This window comes from Haliotis rufescens, unplaced genomic scaffold, assembly GCF_023055435.1.
Source record: "Haliotis rufescens isolate VD_foot unplaced genomic scaffold, xgHalRufe1.0.p SCAF_34, whole genome shotgun sequence".
NCBI classification, from domain to species: domain Eukaryota; kingdom Metazoa; phylum Mollusca; class Gastropoda; order Lepetellida; family Haliotidae; genus Haliotis; species Haliotis rufescens.
This window is the reverse complement of record NW_025964046.1, coordinates 867,402-894,238: the sequence shown is the minus strand read 5'-3', so window position 1 is coordinate 894,238 and position 26,837 is coordinate 867,402. Positions and strand designations below refer to the sequence as shown.

The 26,837-nt window shown below is 37.6% G+C and overlaps 1 protein-coding gene across 1 annotated transcript in view; it reads left to right on the top strand.

Moving 5' to 3' along the window:
- LOC125372033 overlaps positions 1–25,571 on the top strand; it is a 116,227-nt gene extending 90,656 nt beyond the window's left edge. The window contains exon 4 of the mRNA XM_048380904.1: positions 24,996–25,571. Coding sequence (XP_048236861.1) covers positions 24,996–25,342 — 347 coding nt within the window. The 3' untranslated portion in view covers positions 25,343–25,571. The remainder of the gene's footprint in view (positions 1–24,995) is intronic.
- The last annotated feature ends 1,266 nt before the right edge of the window (positions 25,572–26,837 follow it).

Here is a 26,837-nt window from a genome sequence, read left to right as displayed (position 1 = left end):
CCTGTTATATGAAACTCATTATTTCTTTTTATAGCATTTATATTGGTCCACAGTGGGTAATACGTTACATCGCATAGTGCGACTTCGAGTTGTCCATCCGAGTTATCGATAGTATGAAGCAGTTCAATAGACTGACCATTTGTTATTCCAGGTAGTGTAACATACATATTAAATATACAATGATACTATATCATAACTTAAATATGAAATCGACTCACATTACTAATCAATCGATTATAGTAACTGCCTCCGGTGCTGAGTTTACCGTTAAATTCCACGATATCTTTGAAAAATACAGTTTCACGGCAACTAACGATAAAATGATTGACGATTGGTTTAACCGTCCGATGCAATTTTGGCAGAATCAGTTAAACTTTGCCATATGGTGTGCCACAACGGGATGTGGTGTATCTGTTAATGCCCCAGGATTTAAACTATATAAGTCTGTTATATTATTTCACGTGTACTATCAGATTAGACGTATACTTAAAGAAATTAGTGCTCCATTACCGATGGATCCAGCATGGAATCACGCAAATAATCATTATAATAAGAGGGCCTTCGAACGTATTTGTAATGAATTTAATGTTTCTACGAGTAAAGATTGGCGCATTAAAGGACCTAGCCATGGTCTAGAACTATTAAAGATAAAAGCGATTATTTAATTAAAGAGGGTGTGATCCTTTCAGGCTTTGCTCTCTCGAGTAAACAGTTCAGAGCAGATCGTATGAACTTTGAGAGTGGCATTCCTTATATTATTACAAAGTTTGTGCATCCAAACGATACAACAGACGCTTGGAATGAATTTCTTAATGATAAAACGGAAAATAATTTTACTAACCCAGGATTTGAAAGAGTTAATGAATCGATAAGAACTTATGTATGGGCAATTCTCAGAGCACAATCGCAAACACGAACGGGAATCATCGGTACTGGGACGGCGTTCGATGCGCAAAAACAGTTTGTCTCAAACGTGGAGGACGCCATTAATTCACCAGTTGACATACCATCGTCTATAAAGCGTTTTCAAGATGCATTACAGTACGCTCAATCCAAAGTGGACTACGTTTATGCGCCGGGACTATACATGTCTCCGAGTAATATGGAACTTAAGATCGGTCAAGTGATAGGCTATAATAATAAAATTGTTATCGCTACCGATCAACAAAAACCAGGTATAAATTCAGATATTAACGTCGAATTAATAACGCAAACGATCACGGGCGAAAAGGGAATAGTCAAGTCGCAGTTATCTACTAAAACATCTTTTATCGCTCAACCATCTACTGACGCACAAGTACCACCGCATATTGAGGCTAAAAATCAACAACATATCGATGAAAAAACAGCGCTTGTAGTGGGTGGAGTCTCGGTTGGTTTACTCATGATTTGGTGGATAAATAGTTCTTAGCGAATACGTACAACAGCCCTGCAATTGCTACGATCAGACCCCACAAGTTTTGACTAAGCCAAGTGGTGGTCTTAGCTAATAAATTCAATAGCCAGGAAACAACACTCCCTATTATACCGGGAAGTGCGGCCGCGGCTTTCTCAGCGAGCTTTCCCAGTGCTGAACCTAATGCTTTTAAATGCTTTTTTATCCACTCTTTTATACCATTTTTATCGTTAGGAGGTGATCCGCCTCCACCTGTACTACCACCTGTTAACGAGAGAGTCAAAGTCGATATAATAAATCCCAACGCGGTTAAAATACTGGCAATTGTTATTCCCTGTTCTCTGAACAATGTTTTAATTTTATCGGCCAGTGTAGTGTCATCGTTGAGGACTTGATCGATAGTTTCTCGAATACGACTGATTTGCGAACGAAGTGCCTTTCTATTACTGGAAGCTGCTTCGAGGCGGGCCGATCTTTCGTCTTCTAAGTTACGCAATCTTTCTGCTACGCGGCGTCTACTGAACTCATCACCTGCCTGTTCAAGTTTTGTTTTCTCTTGAGCTGTATGCTTGTCGATTTCGGATATCTTGGCTATATTATTGATGAGTTCTCCCCGCATTGTTCGCATTGCCTTGTCAAGACCTCGTAATTCCCTAATACTGAACTCCGATACCTGTAACGTGGAATTATCGTAATAGGTATCTAAGATTTCTCCGAGTCCGTTCGAGGCCACGTTAGAGGCTTCTTCCAAATTATCTGTGTTACTGAGTTCTTCCCGCACGGTTCGAAGAACCTTAGTAGTCTTCGCGGAAAGTCGTCGGTAGTCCACAAAACCTAATTTATCACGAACAGTGCTGATGCCGTGTTTAGCAGCTATCGTAGACAAGGCTAGGGGCTTACGAGTACGAGAATGCATAAGATCAATATCCGGAGCGCCACGCAGTCGCAATATTCCTTTACGATCTATCTCAAACTTTGAATAGTCACGACCTATTGGGGTATCTTCTTTTAATGCATCGTAATAATCATTGACGGACGATTGTAAAAGTTCATCGTTAAGACTACTAAACCTGGTTTCATCAGTACCCTCTTCGATTGGATTCGGATCATCAAAGGTACTTAGATCAAAGTCATTAATATCAAAATCAGTCATTTTTATATTAAACATAGGGTACATAATTTCAATATAAACAATGTCTTCGCAATACGGACGCAAGTTAAACCCACAACGTAGACTTCGAGATCCATTAGGGGTCAAAGCAATTCGTCAGTCTGTAACTTTAACAAATAACCCTAGTACCATAGATCAGAATCAAACGCTTCTGGTTCGCTTTCCTAATCTCGGCGCACACGATGTGTTAGTTCCGGGAACTGTCCGACTAGCATTTACGATTAGTTTGACTTCTACAGACGTTAACAGGGAGCCCGTTCAGAACATAGGTCGTGCTATCGTTAAGAAAATCGCCATTAAAATTAGCGGTAATGAGGTTTTGAGTATCAACGATAGCGATGTATACTATTGTTACATGGATCTCTGGAGAACTGATAAAGAGCGGGAAAACTTACAGTACCAAGGTATTTGTAATAAGAACACATTGGTGGGCGCTGAAAATGGTGATGATACCATCATAAAAGATAAGGCCGTTGCCGACGCATTAGGTAACCGATTCTATATTCCCCTAGACTTTGAATTACTAGATTCCCACATGCCCTTTTATCAAGCATCCCTAGGCGATAGGTTAGAATACGAACTCACTTTTTAATGACTAAGGTAGAGTAATCAGATCTGCTAATGAAGATGCTAGATATTCCATTGACAATATATCGCTGGAGTACGATATGATAACGGATCCCGAATTAGCCAGACAAATTCGTAACCAGTATACGGGAAGTTTAGCCATTTTGTACGATCGCGTGCTGCGACATCGAAAGATCACAAGGGACAAAAAAGATACGATGTGGAATATCAATCTAAACGTTCCCACGAGGTCGCTGAAGGGTATTTTAATGTTGTTCGAGGACCCCTCCGATGCGTTTAAAAGAAATACCGAGAAGTTCTACAATCCCAAGATTACAAAAGTAGAATTGACTATCGAAGGCGTTTCTAATCAACTATATAGCCAAGGAATGCTAGCGTATCACCAGTGGGATGAGATTAAAAAACTTCCTTCTATAAAACGTTCTCCGGAAGTTAACGCGGTCGTGAAAGATCTGTCCCTCGGGAGTGTATCGATGGGTGAATACCTCACCACGAAGTACGCGCTATGGCTCGACATGCGAACAACGAACGATGACCAACTACACGGCAGTGGGAGGAGAATAGAAAATGCTAGCGAGGGTGCCACCATACAGATAACGAAGCTCCAGGAAGCGGCTGGTAAATTAAACATATATTTGTACGTGATTATGGATGCGCAACTTAATATACAGAATGGGAGATTCGTGCAAGCAATCTATTGATAATCTTTTACCTCAAGATCCGCACTGCGCTATCATATGCGGGCAAACGGCCTGTGGAAAAACAGCTTTTATTCTAGATATTTTAGAAAGTCATTATCGGGACGTTTTCGATCATATTATTATTCTGTGCCCGACTATAAGCGTTAATAAAACCTACCTATTGAGAGATTGGGTAATGAATGATGACGGGGTACACAGAGTCGATCCGGGCGATCGTTTACAAGACTGCTTCCGAGTATGTCACGAAAAATACAAAGGAGAATCGACCCTTTTCGTAATAGACGACTGCAGCGCTAGTAAAGAACTCACAAAAAGAAAGATATGCTTTCCTATTTAGCATTCTCTGGTCGGCATACTCAACATAGCGTTTGGGTACTTACTCAAAAATACAACTCTGTCCTGAAAGATCTCAGAGAGCAGACCAAATGGGTAGCGCTGTTTCACTGCAAAGACTGAGATTCATTCGAGGAATGTTTACGCGAAAATGATGTCATTTATACCAAGCTTGAACGAGATAAAGTCAGAAAACAGTTAGCGGCAACGAAGCACTGTAAACTCGTATTAAAAACCGATCAACCAGCTGCTTATGCAATTGCTTACCAAATTATAGCAAATTGTAGCAACTGCTTAGCAAAATTATAGCAAAATGTATCAAAATTATAGCAAAATGTAGCAAAAATGTAGCAAAATGTAGCAAATTGAACATTAGTGGTTAATATTACATAAAATGTGGTTCGAAATCCTCATTCTTTCACAACAGTTCATTATTACGGGTTGTATTGGATATGTCATATTACATTATGTTAGACTTAAATATCTCCTTAGGTATTACATTATGGAATGCGACGAACTCATCGAACAAATGCTCAAAGAATCTGATGTTGATCAAAATGTTACAGATAAATCTTTAGATAAACATAGAGAAAGACTCGCCGCTTTGGTAGCCGGTGGAAAATGTTCCCAATATTTGGGAGAAAATTATACCATCGAAAAAATTGATAACATGACCGACGAAGAAATTAAAAAACTGTACGCGCGTTACGAGTCTAGACTGGGAGCTACCGTGACTAAAACGATAGGGTCTTCTATATTACAACTATACACAGCCGTAGCTAGTACGTTTCTCCCCATCCCGGCAGAACATCGCCTGTATTTATGCGAATCTCTCGAGAAAGACCCATTCATCGAACACGCTATAAGCGCAGTGAGCTGTGAGTTTTATCATAGATTCGGAATGTTCTTAGCTCCGCTCACCACCGCTTTAATAACGGCTAGGTATTGTCAATTTAAACATACGTGCCCACTTAATAATAACGAAGTTCAAATTAATAATGGAGACACAGGTGACACCACAACAGATTGTGAATGAGGAACCACAACAGATTGCGGAACAACAAGTGAACACACAACAACGAGTGAATGAGGAACCACCACCAGCGATTGCACCACATGTGAATGAGAAAACAAAAACAAAACAACCCAGAGTGACAAAGAATCCTTTGAAAATAGCCGCAGGAAGAAAGGTGGGCTGGCGCGCAAAGCAAAATTAATAAATAATTCAAATCCGATTAAAACATGGGCACTAGCAGGAGTTGCTGGTATAGCGGCTGTATGGTTCTTTTATAAGATCGGAGAAGAGAAAACGTCACCCCCGCCCCAACAAGAAGTTCAATTAGAGGTTAGTCCTCATATAATGCTATAAGAAGCATGACTACTCCAGTTACAGACGGTAAAATGTTGGTAAACGCGACGTATCATTCAGCGGTGGTCACCGGCTTGGCCATTGGCTATGCCCGTATGGCTAAAATGATTACTAAAGCCACACCTCCCAAGCTAGATTTTAATGGATTTGACATCGGACTGATGGTTCTGGATATTGGATTAGCTATGGCAACGAAGGATATGCTCATCAAACAAGGACTTATCCCGGAAGACATAATGAAGTAATTAATTAAACATTTGAATATTTATATTCATATAAACATTTGAATATTTTATATGGCAACAATTGCGATGATGGTCGGTGGAGCTGTTGTTAATGCTCTAGCTTTTTCGGGGAGTAATTATTTATTTTCCAGTATGAGGGAATCAAACGCTAAAGAAGTTGAAGAGGAGCGTAAACGACATAATGAAGCTTTAGAACAATACCAAGCAGCCCAGTTACAATATACACAGCAGAGAATGAAGAGATTAGACTTAATTCATGAACAACTGATTAAGGAAGGACATTCAATTCAAACGTTTAAGGATGTTGATTCTGCCATGCACGAATACTTCCTCGTTTATGGGAAAAAACTAGACCCAATACCAAGACCAACAATGAGTCAGTTTTATACACCGTCAGAGGAACAAAAGAACCGAGAGGTCACATTTATCATGTTGGGATTGACTTCTCTATTGATTTTCAGCTGTACAATTACACATAAGTCAGAGTGACAGCTGTGGCTTGGAGCAATCTATAAATAGCCTAATCAATATCTCACAGTGTAGCTGTGATTTGCATTTAGACAAATGATATGATAGATGTATATACCATGAATAACTGCAAGTTTACACTCATGGGGAAGACTACCCTTTGTAACCGACGCTGTGTTGATTTTTACTGCGGGATACACAACTATTACATCAGGCGCGGAAACATCAACAATACGTGTTCTGAATGCGGGATAGGGGTCAAAGGTCGTTATTGTTTATGCAAGAAAAACGGTGCTTGTAGGGTCAGGAACCAGATTATTTATGCTAGGAAGAGAGATTACATCAATGAGAGGAATAGGTTGGGGAGAATACGTATTTAGATATATGAAAACAACCAATTAGACATTTGTCTCATTTTGCATATACCATTCAACCACAATGGTTTTTGTCAGAGAATTAAAAGCTATGGCAAAGCAAAGTGGACTGCGTGGATATTCTCGTATGAGAAAAGCTGAATTGATTGATTTACTCGGTTTGGAATACAACAAACCTGAGACTGTTAGAGAACTCAAAGTTCGAGCGAGAAACAGTGGGCTGAGAGGTTATTCTCGAATGAGAAGAGCTGAATTGATCGCTTTACTAGATAATAATCAACCTAATGATAATGATGATATTCAACATAATAATGTTGGTGATATTCAACAACAACAACAAGAATTAATATTTGTACCCACATCCGCCGGCGTTGGTAAATATCTAAGAGGTTGGAAGATGGATATTAATTCCAACATGGATGTTAAAGATATTAAGCCCATCATATCGAGTAAAATTAACGAGGAATTAGATGATTTACATAGTATAAAATACCAGCTGACGATTAAAATGACATTGAGTAAAAGTAACACAGACGATAGCACCGAATATACCGAACCATATTTCCGTAGCAATCAAGAAGTGATAACCGAATCCGATACTATAAACTCATCATTAGATACATCAATTCAGAGAATACAGGAAACTTTAGAACGCTGGACTAATAGAGGTTCTGGTTGGGGTGTGGATAAAATCGATAGTTTATATTTAGATATAGCGAATTATATGCCTTTCAAAGGTGGATCTTATATAGATTTACCCCCGTATTATAAGAAGAAAAAAGCCATAATTAACGTAAAAAATAAATACGATGACTGTTTAAGAATGATGATAAGATCTGCATTGTTCCCCGTAGACAAGCATTCGGATAGACCTTCTAGCTATCCCCAAAACGATGGACTCAACTTAGATGGTATAGACGAACCTACACCAATATCACAAATTAATAAGGTGGAAAAGCAAAATAATTTAGCTATAAATGTTTTCGGACATTCTAAAGGAATTGTTGTACACAGAATAAGCTCCGCTACGGAAAATATCCCCAGAATCAATTCATTTCTGATCGAAAAAGATGGTAAATATCATTATACGTGGATAAAGAGTTTAAACAGGCTATTATACGATCAAACAAAACATGCTAGAAAGAAATATTTCTGCGAAAGATGCCTGCATGGGTACAGCAGACAAGATCTATTAGAAGCGCATAAAGAAGACTGTAGAGGTGTTGGACAGACCGCTATCAGGATCGATATGCCTAAAGAGGGAAAAAATATATTAAAATTTGAACATTATTGTAATCAAATGCCAGTACCGTACGTAATTTATGCCGACTTCGAAGCGCTTATCAAACCCATAGAAAATACCAACGGTAGCAATACTGATAATAGTTTTACCTACAAAACTCAAGAACATATTCCTTGTGGGTTTGGATATATAGTTGTAAGGTATGATGGGAAAACAAACCCGCCCGTGATTTACAGAGGTCCCGATGCAGCGGGAAAGTTCCTAGAATATCTACAAAATGAAGAGAGAATAATCAGGGAAAATTTATCGTGTAAGATACCCATGCGTATGACGAGGGATGATTGGAGGGCTTATAAGAAGTCAACGAGTTGTCACGTTTGTAATAAACCCCTGGATGGGGATTCCGTAAGAGATCATTGTCACGTCACGGGTAATTATCGGGGAGCCGCTCATAACGAGTGTAACTTAAAACTAAAAATGAACTCTCAAACAATACCCATCCCCGTTGTGTTTCATAACCTTAGGGGATACGATTCACATCTCATTATGCAAGCTATCTCGAAGACCGACGGCGGTTTAACGTGCATTCCTAATAATATGGAAAAATACATATCGTTCTCGTTGACTAAACCTATACATTATAGGGACAAGGATGGGAAATCTAGAACAAAGCAAAGTAATGGGCTTAGATTCATAGACTCCGTACAGTTTCTGTTATCTTCCCTGGACAATTTAGCTAATGCGAACAATCCCGATGACTTCGCGATAACAAATAAATATACCGATAAGATAACTCGTCATTTGTTGCTGAGAAAAGGTGTATATCCTTACGAATATATGGATGATTGGTCTAGATTCGAAGAAACTGAATAACCACCCCTCGAATCATTCTATAGTAACTTAACAGAATCTAGAATAACAGATGCCGATTATGAACACGCTCTGACGGTGTGGGATAAATTAGGTTGTAAGAATTTAGGCGATTATCACGATCTGTACTTAAAAACCGATGTACTGTTACTCGCCGATATATTCGAGATATTTAGAAAGACGTGTTTCAAACAATATGGCTTGGACCCGGCATGGTACTATTCCAGTCCCGGACTATCGTGGGATGCATTGTTGAAGAAGACCAGCGTAGAACTAAAATTACTAACAGATTACGATATGCACTTGTTTATTGAGAAAGGATTAAGAGGTGGTATATCGATGGCAGCTAAAAGGTATTCTAAGGCTAATAATAAATTAGTGCAAGGATACGATCCGAGTAAACCCGACACGCATATATTATATCTCGACGCTAACAATTTGTACGGATGGGCTATGAGTCAACCTTTACCCACGGGTGGTTTTGAATGGGTCGATGATATCGAAGTGAATGATATCCATAATATCCATAATAATGATGTGAATAAAGGGTACATACTAGAAGTTGACTTGGAATATCCAAGTTTGTTACATAAAGACCATAACAGTTATCCGCTAGCTCCCGAAAGATTAATGGTTAATAAAGATTGGATGTCGGAATATCAACGCTCCTTGATGGGTGATACAAGGTTAGCTAACGTAGAAAAACTCGTACCAAATTTGATGGATAAGACAAAATATATAGTTCACTACAGAAATCTCCAGTTGTATCTATCGTTAGGTATGAAATTAAAGAAAATACACAGAGTTCTAAAGTTTGATCAAAGCCCTTGGATGGAGCCCTATATAAGGTTGAACACAGATTTAAGAAAGATAGCTACCAGCGATTTCGAAAAGAATCTATATAAGCTCATGAATAACTCAGTATTTGGTAAAACTATGGAGAATCTAAGAAAGCGTGTTGATGTTAAATTAGTCAGATCTAATGAGGAAGAAAGACTCAGGAAACTTATAGCCAGTCCGGCTTTTAACAGAAGCAAGATATTCGATAACGACTTAGCCGCGTTGCATATGCAGAAAAGTAATATAAAATTCAACAGACTGGTGTACGTCGGTATGAGTATTCTCGACTTGTCAAAACACTTAATGTATGACTTTTATTATAACGAACTTAAGAAACAATACGGCGATAGATGCGAGGTGTTATATACTGACACAGATTCTTTGTTGATGGAAATACAAATACCGAGGATGTGTATAAAGATATGGCAGAAAAAATAGATATGTACGACACGAGCGATTACCCAAAAGATAATCCACTGCACACCGTTGTAAATAAAAAGGTGTTAGGTAAGATGAAGGATGAATGTGCTGGGACCCCTATAGCGGAGTATGTAGGATTAAGACCTAAGATGTATTCTATAAAGAAGTCCGATAATGGAGAGATAAGAAAAGCTAAGGGCGTTAAGAAGTATGTTGTAAAAAAGCATATCAAACACGAACAGTATAAAGAATCATTATTCAACGGTAGAACGTTCAAACACGAGATGAACTCTTTAAGAAGTTACAATCATAAGATATATGGATTAAGAATGAACAAGACATCATTATCCCCCTTAGATACAAAGAGATGGATTGATAATGATGGTGTACCTACCTATGCTTATGGTTATGGTGGTAATACCGTACCGTCGGGAACTATGAACAACTCTTCTTGTACAAATGCCCTACCCGGTCCATCTTGAAGATAATAAAGAATAGGCTCTCCTTCTTTCGTAACCAATCGACTAATGTTATACGTATAAAGAGACCAAATCGGATCGGTTGCGCGACGTAGGCCTCCTTCGAGTTCACCGGCCTGGTATAAATATCTTACCCTTACTCTATCTGGAAGTTTTCGTTCTTTGCCTCTCCTCGGTGCTGAAGATTCGGAAGTCACGGATTTCATTTTAATAGCATCGGATGGTTTCTTCCCTATTAATCTCGTTACTTCATTATTCAGCGCTGATACAACGGCTGATAATCGTGTCACCCATTCGGTTGATCTCAATCGCTCGGATTTCATTTCGATCCCATACTGATAGCCAAACAAACGTTCCGCTAATGTCCTGTTAAATCTTTCGACGATAGCTTGACTGCGGTGGGCTCTCTTTCACCACGGACGATTTTGACATCGTTCTTTGTCAACAGTTTAGTTACCGATCCCATAAACTCGCGACCGGGATCTACTTGAAATAGCTTAGGCCATTTTAGCGGTCCGCGTTTATATATGCGACTCAGTGCATTAGCTACCTCTGTTGATTCTTTCGATGTTAATGGCTCAGCCTCTTTGTATCGACTAGCCACATCCACTACGGTTAAAGCGTATTTATACGTTTTGCGTTTTACCTTATCGTGGGGAAGAAACAAGAGGTCAGCCTGATGAACTTCATTCGTTTTAAAAATATCAAACTTCTTCCTCGGTATATAACGCGGTGCCGGTAAATATATTTGCCACATCGCTTGTTTCTTTAACCAATCCTTGGCCACATCTTTAGATACCTTAGCCGCGGTGGCTAATTTTTTTATTGCTCCTACACCTTTCCAATATCCTCGTGGGCTATAGTAAATTTTATCCATTATTAATTAATATTGATGTTTCGTTTAATACATCTCATACCTATCGTTGAATCACATAATCATTTTGGCATAAAAAATTCCATCTGTAGTAGCAGTGTAGGTATATGAATCCGGCTCCTGTGGAAGTGGTCCAGAACCATCATTACCTATAAAAATTTATATCATAGACTCCAGGTGGTGGTGAGCTGGAGTCAATTTAGCTGAATCTTATGACTATCGTTGAATCACATAATCATTTTGGCATAAAAAATTCCATCTGTAGTGGTGGTATAGGTATATGAATCTGGCTCCAGTGGAAGTGGTCCAGAACCATCATTACCTATACTACTGTTGAAGTTTTGAAAGTTGACTATTCTCGTTTCCTGACAGCTTTTTGCTTGGAATAAGCAACAATAACCTCAAAAAGTGCCATTAAGGTTGTTGTTAGAGTTTCTATTTTTGAGATGAGCAATTCCACATAAGATTGGTTTAAGAATTTTTGCTTGTCTGTGCTGTTACCAAACCTCACATTTTTATCAAATTAATGTCACATACAAAATACACCTAACACTTTGATATGCACATTCATTGAGTTTCCCTTTTTTTGACTACCTTTACTTCTGAAACACAGACCACAGAAATAGTTATTATAGCTTTGGCAATTACAAAATATTTTGTCTGTCCTGTTACCGTGAATGTCTTTTCTGTCACCAGGTTTCTGCCATCTCAAAAGTTATGATTGGTTCAACTCTGCTGACAAAAATATATATAATTCATAAAATGAGTGTAATAACTATTATTACCTTATACAAAATTGGCGGCTCCATTTCAGTGTAAGCAGTAGACAAGTTTATCGTACATCTTTTTGCAAATAATTCCATTGTATGCATATATTTACAGTCTAATAATTTATTAAAGCTCTGCACGCTAACGTCGAACCCATTCGACAGAGGTGTCCATCCCCGTGCATCTGATGTCGAACCCATTCGACAGGCGAATAGCATAACAACACCCCAAAATAAAACTCGCCATATCTATTTACCAAGAAGGCTTTGCGTAACATTTAAATTACGTATGACATGCATAAATCCTCAGCTTGCTCAATATCAAAACGTTCAGTCATTTATTTACCTCAAAAAGAAAATATCGCGAGTTAAAAATGTTTCGGCCAAACTTCTCGGCACACAACTACCAGAAACGGCCATTGTTGACTTTTGGCACTTCACGTTGAGCGGCATGCAGTCCGATATTTATCCCCCGCCGCGCGAAAGCGCGAAGCGGGGGATATAGTATTCACGACCGTCCGTACGTCCGTCCGTACGTCCGTCTGTCCGTCCGTACGTCCCACCTGTTTGTTGCCGCGATATCTCAAGAACTAAACACTGGATTGTCTTCATATTTGGAAATATGGTGTATATACAGACTCCGCAGACACCAGTCGGTTTTGGTGACCTTGATCCCATTTTCAAGGTCACAGCAGACAAATCTGCTTTTAGAGTTGGAAAACGGTGTTGCCGCGATATCTCAAGAACTGAACACTGGATTGTCTTCATATTTGGAACTATGGTGTATATACAGACACCGCAGACACCAGTTGGTTTTGGTGACCTTGACCCCATTTTCAAGGTCACAGCAGGCAAATCTGCTTTTGGAGTTGGAAAACGGTGTTGCCGCGATATCTCAAGAACTAAACACTGGATTGTCTTCATATTTGGAACTATAGTGTATATACAGACTCCGCAGACACCAGTCGGTTTTGGTGACCTTGATCCCATTTTCAAGGTCACAGCAGGCAAATCTGCTTTTAGAGTTGGAAAACGGTGTTGCCGCGATGTCTCAAGAACTAAACCTCTCGATTGTCTTCATATTTGGAACTATGGTGTATATACAGACACCGCAGACACCAGTCGGTTTTGGTGACCTTGACCCCATTTTCAAGGTCACAGCAGGCAAATCTGCTTTTGGAGTTAGAAAACGGTGTTGCCGCGATATCTCAAGAACTTATCGCTGGATTGTCTTCATATTTGGAACTATAGTGTATATACAGACACCGCATACACCTGTCAGATTTGGTGACCTTGACCCCATTTTCAAGGTCACAGCAGGCAAATCTGTTTTTGGAGTTGGAAAACGGTGTTGCCACAATATCTCAAGAACTAATCGCTGGATTGTCTTCATATTTGGTACTATGGTGTATATGGCGGGGGATATTTCGTCACTCTGTGACAAATACTTGTTTCTTTATAATTTCATCATTTTTCCTTTCGATCATAATTTTTTGTTTGCTGACGAAAGGAAAACACTCATGTTCCTTAATTTCTAAAAATTAGCAACTTTCGGTGTAACTAATTGTAAACAAAAACAATCTGAATCGTAACATCATCGATTGGATGAAACTTGTACTATCATGGCAACAGCGGTAAACAAACATCTCCACATGCATAGTTATCCCGTTAGACTATTACAATCATTTTGTAACATCTAACTTAATTTTCTAGAATTATTGACACGTATGTATAAATCTTTGTAAAAAGAATTCATTTTTAAAGAGTTTGGAAATGATTTCGTTTGATAAACTTTCCGACACATTGACAAGCCGACAAACAGCTGACAAACGTCAGTGATACGTTTGGGCGTGGTCTAACTCGTGATTTGTTGAGTTGAACAAAGTCAACAAACACTGCGAAAAATGACAAATATTGGATGATACGCAAAATCTGAACTGATATACATTCTAGGTAAACCATTCAATAGCAAAATAATGCATTTTACGAGAAATAATCAAAATACTTGCAATTTTAGCTATCATTTCTGAAACCGGAAGCACGTACCGCATGTGACACATGGAAGCAAAATATGCAAAAGTTGGTAAGCTATCATAAAGAAATTCCGAAATAGATTCAAATTCAAAAGAAAATACATAATTTACTATTTTTCGTCAACTCTTTACCATTTATTGATCTGGAGAGCAGTCTTTACACCTATTTGTTTCATATTTCTTCGTGATTGTCGCCATCAAATGTGCAAGTCTAAATCCGAAACCGTAATGGATTTCACGCTCGATGATTTTAATTTTAAAATATTTTCTAAAAACGTACACAACGGAGAGCGATACAACGTTTTGATATGCCATAATAATAACATAATATTGTTATAGGTCTAACATTACAAAAAGAACAATTTAAATATTAAAGATGTTGTTGAAAACTTTCTGAGAACCTCCCGTCCTCTGAACCGATAAAATTTTGGTACACAACAAGGTAGGCTAGTGTAAATATATATAGATTCTAGGCTCCTATATGTGATTTTGTACCCAAAACAAATTAAATTGTACCCAAAATACTTTGTGAATTTGTACCTAAGAAAATAAGAAAATAGATCTATAATTATATTTATGTTTTCATGTAGATGAACAGAACACACAATAAAATATTTCATCAAGTTCCAAATATGATTATGACTGTGATCCTTGAAATTGATTGTTTAGTTTTGAGAGAAAATTGACGTCTTGTCACTGAAGGAGAGGCCAGTTAAGTTGGTTAAACCTAAGTTAGAATGAATTGTTTTGATAGGAAAGTGATATGTTAAGTTTAGGACACCAAATTAATGTATATCTTTGAAATAATTCTAGGTAGATCTACAAAATCACATACCCATTTGGGTAACAAATTACTAGAAATTTTGGGTACAAAAGTCACCACTGTACATTTCAACTGATTTTCGTGAATCAATGGGATAAAAAAAAATTCGTCTGAATGATTCCTTTTCTCATTTTTTAAGACAAGAATTTGTTTTACATAACAAAACAGGCAGATCTACACGGATCACGTTTAGTCCTAAAAATGTTTAAAATATGGACACCTCAGAAATGAGGGCTTATAAGGTTATAATTCTACCTAACTTGTCACATGGTTTGACTTAGATCTAGGTCTACCTAGAAAAGTCCTTATGAAAATCTGTTTTTAATTTTTTTATGACACTGACATTTCTGGCACTTAGACAAAGAGTATTCAAGAAAAGACAGATATGTTTTTGAATGAAAATATGACTTTCCTTTATAATTCTTTTTTCATGATGACAGGGGAACTTTTATACACACCAGCTGAGGAAATTGTGATACTGTCATTGCATACAAAGAAAAAACAGGTTGGAAGCAGTACCTGTATGTATAAAATAGACCACATAAGGTGAACAAAAGTAATGGATTGGCTGACTGGAAAAAATACATCTGGCAAGGGTAAACATGTACACAGGCATGTTTCTTTTCATTCCAACCAGAAGACTGAGATAGCATTTTCTAAGAAACATGTGGCAAACTTACCAGCTCATGTGCCACCATGGCTCTTGTGATTAAACAAACAAAAATGTCATGTACTGTTACAAGTACTGTTACTGTAATTAAATTAAATTAATTCCTATTAAATTTTATTTCAGAATTGTTTTATTTGGAAACAAACCACATAATGCACAAGATTAATGTCCATATGAGTTTAGTATGTATATGTTAAGGATCTGATTTATTCATTATTCATAGAATACTAAAATTAAAATGATGACATCAGAGAGTTACTTATTCACATAGTTGTTTTTTAGAGTGCAAGATAATAATTGTTGAATAAATATGTTTAAACTAAAGATAATAATTGAAGTTTGATCAGTTACACTGTGCTGATGCAAAGACTAATATTTACTGTCCCCACACACCATCATTGTGGGAAAAATAACTATTAAATATAACTTAAAATTTTAAAACCTGTAAACAGCTGTAAATAATTAAACAATTACAAATCTATCATCAATACGCCATCATGGTGGTCTTCATATTTTTGGAATAAATTTAGAAATCCTTCGTGTAACTGTTCTAAAATCATGCTAGAATCTATGAATGTATTCCCGAAAGGAAAGCTATCCTAAATGTAATGTGGAACTAACACCGAAAATATGTACGTAGCATTTTATTGCTTATATATACCCTATCATATTCAGCAACGCGGGGATGTTATTTTGAAACACGTTTTGTCAAGCCCATTTTCGCACACCTGTTGAAGAGGGTGATCTTGCTGATCGACGATATCCATAGACGTATTACGTGGGATACACTTGTTGTAGTGAAACTTATCAGCATGTACATCGCAGAAATATGAATCATGTCCCATTTATATTCACAACATTGAATGGTGATTCTTAAATATCAACAGAAGTTCAAATAAAAGATACCGAGAAACTTGCATGTGGCATGTTGATTTATCGTCTACCGTTTCCGGGTCACGGGAGCATGCAAGGTCAAACGGATTAACTAATACGCGAATTATATCGTCAAAGTCACATTTTTATTTCATGTTAGTGGCGATTACTGATACTGTGTATCGACTTATGTTTTTGCTGTTTGTGATAGGCGAACTATTTCAAAATTTACTGTAATTGTTTTGTTTCGAAAGATTATCAGCAGACTACCCCTGTCTGTGACATCACATCCGGTGACCTATGCACTTATTGAAATAGTGCTGTCAGAATTCACGATCTTTATTTTCACTTTTCTCTCGTCATATTTATTGGAATATGACGAATAAAACATTCTTCAATTGAGAAGATCGTCAACTTTCGCCAAGTTATATTTTTAAAGGCAATGTAAACTTTGTTGATATTAAAATAGCAATAAGTTATGCGGAGGTCGAGCGAAGCGCGCCATGTTTGATTTAAGGACGTCTGCTAGCATCATGACACGGGTTGTTTATTTTTGTATATCGTAAATATTCAACCAAAACGCTTGAAATTAGGATTAGTGAATATTTATAAGTCATTAATTGTTTCCTGCAAATCTTATAACATGACACGTCAGATTAACCTGAATATTGGTATTTCTGCAACCGACATGATGACCTCGAAAATTAAGTTATTTTTATGTTTAACGTTTAGATAATAAATTCACTGAAATGGTTCCTAATTTACCATCGCGCTATTATTTGCTGATAAAAAAACCCCGAATTTTTACTCAATTAAAATTAAGATATCGGAGATATGATTATTGAAATCAATTTGCACAAATGTTACGATATTAAATGGTTCCTAGCATGAAATGCAAACCACCTTCAATAACGCAATTCAGGTAAGTTCAAGAAAATTTACAAATTTTGTGTTCGCTTTGGTCTTAACATTGGTATGATTGAAAACATCGGGATATTTTTATATAGAATTGTGTAGTTTTCTATCAGGAATAAATGCGCAAAATATTTCTTCAATTGGCCCTTGTTTAATGAGGCACCGACTGTTTGAAATCACCCACCCTCTTTAGAGCGCCTTATGCTAAAATTAATCCAGCAGGCAGGGGTAAGAAGTGTGAAAATAATTCAGCAGGCTAAAGGTTAAAGCCAATAAATGAAATTTTAAAGCTGTTGGTATTTGAACTATGCCAAAATGCAACAACCATATCATAAATTTAATTCATTTTAGATTTATGTTCGGTGACAAAAACTGAATTTTATGCACGGTAACAGCACAGACATTTGGTACAGAGATGCCAAAAATAGTTTTCTGCAAAAAGGAAAATAAGACATATTAAGCCTGCATACTTTACACTTGTATTCAGTAATTGTTATGTTGTTTGTCTGCTCAACAAAAACATTTCAAAAATGAATTCTGATTTGTTGATTCATAGGCCAAAATGTTACCCCCCGTACAGGGGGGTCGTCTTATATGTGGGGTCGCCTTATACACAGCGATATACGGTATACAATGTTTGAAGTAGACAGTGATCAGTCTAATACATCGATAACATATTTTATGAAAGTCATTTGCTTTCATTTCTTGCGATGACAATGGATTCTGTTTTTCTATTTGACAAATATCACTCAATCTTTCAATGAATACATCAAAGGACATTTTTTGTTGATTAGTACTTGACAAGTAAATGAATATTTTTGTTGAGAGCAGAATATCATCATATGTACACAATCCAAACATGACAGTATATTTTGTGAATTCAAGTTCAATATTTATATTACTGGTACTGTTGATAAATATTTCAACCAGTGACCGAAGTCCTTGACGTGTTCACATTCTTAGTAAATATGTGATGAATCTTCTCTACAGCATTTACAGAATGCACAAATATCATCATCAACTAAGTTCATCACAAGTAACTCTTTCTTTGTTTAGGATCGCCTCCGTGGTCTAGTGGTAGAGCGTCCGCCCGGAGAGCAGAAGGTCCGGGGTTCGATCCCCAGCCCCGTCATACCAAAAGACGTTAAAAGATGGTACTTGTTGTTACCCTGTCTGGCGCTCGGCATTAAGGGGCTAAAACAAGGACTGGTCGGCTCGGAGTCAGTATACTGTGTCTGAGTGGGATACTCATGTTAAACTGCAGCATGGTATCTCAGTGTGCTAGCACTATAAATCAGCATCAGTCCGGACTAGTACAAGCAGCCACACACACATACATACACGTGCATGCACGTCGCTATATAAGTGCAATAATCTTGGACGCGACGTTAAACCCCATTTCACCTCACCTCACCTTTCTTTGTGGAGATTGTTCTATAAATAAATCTATATCGAAAGTCCAGCAGCTTACAGTCCTCAGTCCATTTTTTGTAGTATAAAAAAACATCTTTCCAAAGAACAGTCTTACAGCTAGCAACTGAGTTTCAGGGCAGTGATTCGCAAGTCTGAAAAAACTCACTTCATGAAGCAGTTAATGACTGAGTTTCTGGGCAGTGATTCGCAAGTCTGAAAAAACTCACTTCATGAAGCAGTTAATGACAGTTTCTGGGCGGTGAGGGGCGAGTCTGAAAAAAACTCACTTCATGAAGCAGTTAATGACTGTGTTTCTGGGCAGTGAGGGACGAGTCTGAAAAAACTCACTTCATGAAGCAGTTAATGACTGTGTTTCTGGGCAGTGAGGGGCGAGTCTGAAAAAACTCACTTCATGAAGCAGTTAATGACTGTGTTTCTGGGCAGTGAGGGGCGAGTCTGAAAAAACTCACTTCATGAAGCAGTTAATGACTGTGTTTCTGGGCAGTGAGGGGCGAGTCTGAAAAAACTCACTTCATGAAGCAGTTAATGACTGTGTTTCTGGGCAGTGAGGGGCGAGTCTGAAAAAACTCACTTCATGAAGCAGTTAATGACTGTGTTTCTGGGCAGTGAGGGGCGAGTCTGAAAAAACTCACTTCATGAAGCAGTTAATGACTGTGTTTCTGGGCAGTGAGGGGCGAGTCTGAAAAAACTCACTTCATGAAGCAGTTAATGACTGTGTTTCTGGGCAGTGAGGGGTGAGTCTGAAAAAACTCACTTAACTCTTTCAACACCGTAGGCCGGTTATCCGGTTATCCGGTCAAGAAGCATCGAGTCCCCAGACACCATAGGCTGGTTATCCGGCCAAGCCGTAGTCACGTCAAAATAGTATATATTTTTTATGGACCTACCTGTAATATCATTCATGTATTAAATCTATCACATTTCACAATGTCTGAAATACATATTCCATTTCAATTTATCATTTAACGGGTCCACATCGAACATGTCAAAGAGGAAAATAAAGACGTTTTAAACAAATCTTTAAATATATTATACAAAGTAATAAATGAAAATCAACAAAAATATATCTAAAAGTAATCAAACTTTCATCTAAGTTATTATTTCCACATTTTCGTGCGATTGCGTGTAATGTAAGTCAAATGACATCTCGGCTTTCGTCGCCTTGAATTCTCGGCTCGGACATGATGTTAAATGCAAAAATGTATGCATGAAAAATCTTTGGCACAGCTCGTAACCTAGCACGATACATTCCCGAAGTTCTATATTTTTAATATATATCATGATTTCCTGCTCAAAACATTCAGAATAACACGATTTAACAAAAATCTTTCGCCAACTTCTGTAATTTATCGATCACAGCTGTAATTTGATTGGCTGCCTTAGGTCACGTGCTCAAAATTGACCAATCACGAAACTTGTAGCAGATTTTGGCAAGAAAGCGTCATTAGAAACCAATTTTAATCCATTGAAATCGCTTGTTATAACTACGGGGGAAAAAACCAGGCGATGTTACGAGCCTGTAGATGAAGGAATAAGCTTTCCAGCGATGTGTCATATGCCATTCTTCGTCGAACGTGTTATTCATACGAAAACAGGGGTATTTCTTCATTTTACTGAGTTGACAGTCGCTGTTATCGGGAAATGGGTGATGACAGAAACTATTTATAATTCTTTTTAAAATGATTTTCCAATCACGTAAACAATGAAAATAAAACAGAAATAGGTACGTGGATATTGTGAAATCATATATTTGCCGAAAATCGTCGATAAAGGTTTTCGCTTCCTTGGTCCTTAATCTGGATGTTAACAACGTGTTAGCGTACATTTTTTTATTTACAACGAATTTAATTAAGTTGTAAATGCATTTTTTTAAATAATGTGAAAAACATAACTTTCATATTTATAAACCATAGGATCAGACCTTTCAAATGGTGTATAACATGTAGTAGCAAACAGTGGTGTAACGATACGGCGATACAGTATTGTATCCCGATGCACAGCCCACGATACGATGCATCGATTTGGAAAGCATGTATTGCGATACATACGATATTTTCATAACACAGTTTTACCTACTGTATTTTCTTGAGTATAGTGCGCACTTTTTTTCCAAAAAACACAGCTGTGTAGAAGGGGTTGCGCACTATACACGAATTAATGAGTTTTGATGTTTTTCCCCCATGGGAAATACCATGTCAACAAATCCATACTGAAGTTCACAAATTATTCATGTAATTACACTGTCTGGCTATAAAAAAGTGTTCTTTGTATATCTGGACTCATGTTTGTAACTTATTTCATTAATTTTATTCAAAATTCCTTTTAATATTGTTTTAATTAATTTCGGCGAAATCGTGTGTGAAGCGATCGGAAGATCGCACAAGTCACAATTATTAACAGCAACCACGGTCAGATTACCGCTATTGACGCCTTGAAAGGAATTTTAGTTGACAGAGAATGGATACATATATCATAAATGCCATACTTTGATTCGTTAAAAGTCAGATTTGTTTTTGTTGGACGATTCTATGTCAACACGTAATTCTCGCGATCACGCGATCACGTGCACGGGAGCCTTGACGGTGACTTGTCAGACTGGTTCCATGTAAAAAATAATACCCGGCAATCGCGATCAGCTGCTTCGCTTAGGGTTATTATTATTTTAAATATGTTTAGTAAAAGCTGCATCTAAATTAACAATATATTGGAATATATTATTCCTGATAAAAAAAATAGTTTCAGATACAACTTTTGCCGATCCTTGCATTAAAATACTGTAAAGTTATATTATTGGGTGTGTCTTGACCGAATCACCGGTAGATTCCAAGAAAACGTGTGTACATGTACAGCTGATTGCTGTGTCCGGCTTAGTTTACGAGAAAATACACAAGGTAATCTTAATCCCTGGATATAAAACAATGCCTAGCTGAACAAAAAATACCATTTTTAACGGTAAATCAATATGTCTGGTGATTTTTTATCTCAAATTTCGAATTTTTACTGACGAAGTTTCTCATCACCCGTTCGTTTGCCGGACTTCGCTGAAGGGGTACGGTGTAAAAATTTTCTGCGCATAATAATCAATTTCTTTTTTTTCCAAAATATTGAACTCGCTAGAGGGGCGTGCGCATTATACATTGGTGCGCCCATGAAATACAGTTTCAAAGCCAGTTTGTTGTTTCAGTAAAACATACTGTATTGCTGACAATTTGCTATAACAGTAAATAAACACCTTATATCTTCTTCAACTGTACTTGTCACATCTTTTAGATAGCAGAAAGACATCAACTTGGCTTAGCTTGTACCAGTAAACACTGTATCGTGATACGTATCGTATCGCGACCCCTGTATCGTATCGCGACCCTCCCGTATCGTTACACCTCTAGTAGCAAATATATTTTACAAGCAGGTATTTTCTTTGATTAATGTTGGCTTCATCTATCACACAAGAGTCTCTGGGAACTCGGTGTCCCAGCAGTAAACACTTCTGGTTGACTGGTGTTGAAAGAGTTAATGAAGCAGTTAATGAAGAGGTGAGGTCTGTCAGAAAATCTAACACCTTGGTCACAGATGACCATTAAAATAAGACAGAATGTTTCACAGAATGTTGTTATTGAAATATCAAGTAACTACCTATCTACTAGGGCTGTTACGATTCACTCGCGTATTCGGTGAATCTAACCGTATCCATTTGTGAAAAATTGAATTTGTTATTTGTGGCCACAAGAATTGAATGTTTATAAATATGCAAGCATATGCATTTACATAAAACAATACACATAAGAACATATTTTATGCATAGATTTCTTCAAAAGACAACTCTCTTAGACTATTTAATTTGACAGTATTGTGGTCACTGGTCATTGTCACATTGTCACACTCGTACCTGGATCTGCACTTTAGAAAATAACAAAATGACGCTGCATTTGTTTTGTCAACAATGCTCCAATGATGCATGTTGCATTACACTTGCATAGCCATAGCCATGGTACATGACGTGGAGTCTGTACTGGGAAATGTATACACAAATGTATTAAGTTCTTCACACTTGAGACAGATAGAGGGAAACCATTTAATAGTTTAGATAGGCCGTATTACCTAACTGCACAAACTCTGGGTATTTCATACCAACAAGTCTACTGTACCATAAATAACAAAGAAGTTAGGGGTCGTCTCAACTACAAAACCGTTAAGTAAAAGTGTATTACACAGCTTTATAAGCAGAAGGTACCCCCGATTTGTAGTAGGATTCGGAAGGAAATTAAAGACAGTTATATAAAAAAAAACCCTGATACACTGCACGTGGCGATGACATGATTTTCAGAGAAAAATATTCCATCCTGTCTGAGGTCACATACTCTCAGTCAGGGTTTCCAGATCATTACCTTGATGCAACCTGGGTGAATACATGTGGCATCAGATGGACAAAAAGCACTCATGGTACCAACAGGTAAAGGTAATTGTGCCATTGTTTTGCACACCGGAACCTTATTGATGGATGACAGCTAGTTTCAGAGGCCAAAAAGAATAATGGTGATTACCTCGGTATTATAAGGCAACGTGATGTGTTCATAGATTGGTTGGAAAATCAGATACTGCCCAATCAAAGTAACCCCAGTGTCATTGTCACCAGTTATCATAATGTACGGGAACCAGATGCAGTAGAGCCAACTATGAGTAGTCTGAAAGTGACTATACAGGAATATCTGACATCTTGCAATGTCGACTTCAGATCATTTGAAATGAAAGTTCAACTCATGAAGAAGATTCTCCTGATAACCAAACCAGTAAAGTACAAGACATTTGTCCTGGTAGCACAACACGGTCATGTTTTCCTACATACACCAGTCAAACATCGTGAGCTCAATCATATTGAGCTTATTTGGGTCAACTGTAAAGGGTTCAAGGCAAGACATTGCAAAGCATTCAAACTCCCACACCTCAAAAGGTTGATCAGGGTTTGGCGAAAGGCTGAAGATCACGTTCTTGAAATAGAACGTCAGTACCGCCAACATAACAGCGTAGATATCGGCCGTGTTGCACCAGTTATCATACCTTTGGGTGACAGTACAGATTCAGATATGTCATCAGCCGAGTCATGTGCTGGCTAAAGAATTATCTGTAGAACAACAGATACTTCTTGATTCTAACAGCCCAACCTTCCAATAATCATCTGGTTTCATAGATTTGAATTAGTCCATAATTTTTCCAGAAAATGTAATGCAGTACATATCTTAATTGCTACCCATGTCAAGGCAGAACTTAAGTGGACTTGTGCCAGAATTGGAGGATGAAATGTTCTTTAAGTGAATTTATTTTGGAATATGCGACTGAAAGGGCATCAAAGCCTATGTATGTAAGAACCTGTTACAGGGGTAGTGGTGGTTGGTGGTGGTGGTGATGGATTGTCATTAAAAAAAGATCACAGCCCATGATTATCATTTGAGATAATATTTCTAGCATCATTTTCAACAACAAGGAAATCACTTATCAAAATTGCCGCAAACATGTTCAACATCTGTATATTTACAATGAAAATGGCCATAACAATATTAATGCCCACATAATAACGAGTTGAATGACAATTATCTAAAAAACTAATCTAGACCTTGTTCAACTTTAAGGGTATTACTGATATATTGTCTTCTTTAAGACATTTGAGGCCTGCATTACCATGCTTTTCCATGTATAATCATTTATAGTTCAGTATGTTTAGATATGCTCAGGTCAAATATATGAACTGAATGAAATGAGAGCCTAGCATTCAGTGCACTAGATGTTTGTACTGTCATGGTTTATGTTGAATGCTGTTACTATGACTATTGCCTTTGCAGATGATGTAGAGAGCAAGATTGGTTCAATGGCGCCCTAACTTGCTGTGCAGAGTTACGTCCCTTAGGTGTGCCAGAAACCTATGACTGTGGGTTCGAATTCATGTTTCTACCTGATTGTTCTAGGTTTGACAGCAGGATGCTCGTGGGCTGTGCCAAAGTGGCAAATGTCAAAGGTCTGCATCACTTCAAGCTTTCCATCCACAGTGAGCTGACACACCATGATGTAATTGAAAAACTGTTTCAGTTGGCATTAAACCAAACAAATTCACTTTCAGATGATGCAGTGATCGGTGAGACTGTCACTCTGTCCTGTAGACTCCCACAGCCTGTAGTCAGGGAGTTCACTGTTTGGAATACTGACTGGAACATAACCCTGGCCCATGTGACAAACTACCAAGACGTAAATATTGTCAGTGAGGTATACAGATCAAGACTTACTCTGAAATTTCATGGACAGGATCGGTTGATACTTGAGCTAAAGTATGTTGGTTTAAATGACGAAGGTCAGTTTTGCTGCTACAGTGGCACTCCAGACTCTAGAGGATCCAGGATAACAGACTGTGGTCAGCGGCTCCGCATGTATTGTAAGTACTCACCATCAAACACTGCTACAAATCTGTAGAAGAAATTAAATGAATGTACGTCCGTCCTATGGCTGTTTGTATTTAGCTGAAGGTCATGTGAGCTAATGTCATCACAAGTCGTCTGATGTCTATCATCATTGTTGTCCATAATCATTTTACTGTTTTTTCCAATTTTTAAAAATTTACCATAAACCTGATACGCTTTTACATCTTATACCATTCATGGAGGTATACTCATGAAACCTAGTTTTAAGTTTGTAGTTTGCATATGTGGCAAATGTCGATATTTGTCCCAAGGTTTCGGGGTTATACAACATAGTGTAAAGAGTGAAGGATCTTATTAACACGATAAAAAAAATACAAAACACAATAGCCCAAACTCACGTCAACAGGATGGACTAACAATAAGATCTTGTACAACAGCAAGAACTTACAACGACTGAATATCATTGTCTGGGAAAGGCAATAATTTGCGCCCATATGACAACTTTATTCATATTAATCAACAATTCAATCAAAAAACTGCCATGAATCGTAAGATTGAAAGCCTTCAAAATGCAGTTTGTTATTAAAGATGGTGTCCAATTCTATTGAAGATTTGTCCTCATACAGACATACACACTACGCTATTGCTCACAACTACCTACTTCTTCTTAGCAGTGATTCAGATTACTGTATTTTCTTAAGTATAGTGCACACCCATATATAATGCGCACCCCCCTCTAGCGGATTCAGTATTTTGGAAAAAAATAAATAATTTGAATATCAAGCGCAGAAAAAAATTTACACCGTACCCCTTTAGGGAAGTCCGGCAAACGATCAGGTGATGCGAAACTTCGTCAGTACAAATTCGAAATTTGAGATAAAAAATCACCAGACATGTTGATTTACCGTTTATATTGTATTTTTTGTTCTGCTAAGCATTGTTTTATATCCAGGGATTAAGATTACCTTGTGTATTTTCTCGTAAACTAAGCCGGACACATCAATCAGGTGTACACAGGTTTTCTTGGAATCTACCGGTGATTCGGTCAAGACACACCCAATGATATAACTTTACAGGATTTTAATGCAAGGATCGGCAAAAATTTTATCTGAAACTATTTTTTTATCAGGAATAATATATTCCAATATCTTGTTAATTTAGATGCAGCTTTTACTAAACATATTTAAAATAATAATAACCCTAAGCAATGCAGGTGATCGCTATTGCAGGGTGATATTTTTTACATGGAACCAGTCTGACCAGTCACCGTCAAGGCTCCCGTGCACGTGATCGCGAGAATTACGTGTTGACATAGAGTCGTCCAACAAACACAAATATGACTTTTAACGGTTCACAGTATGGCATTTATGATATATGTATCCATTCCCTGTCAACTAAAGTTCGTTTCAAGGTGTCAATAGCGGTAATCTGACCGTGGTTGCTGTTAATAATGGTGAGTTGTACAATCTTCCGATCGCTTCACACACGATTTCGCCGAAATTAATTAAAACAATATTAAATGGAATTTTGAATTATATTAATGAAAT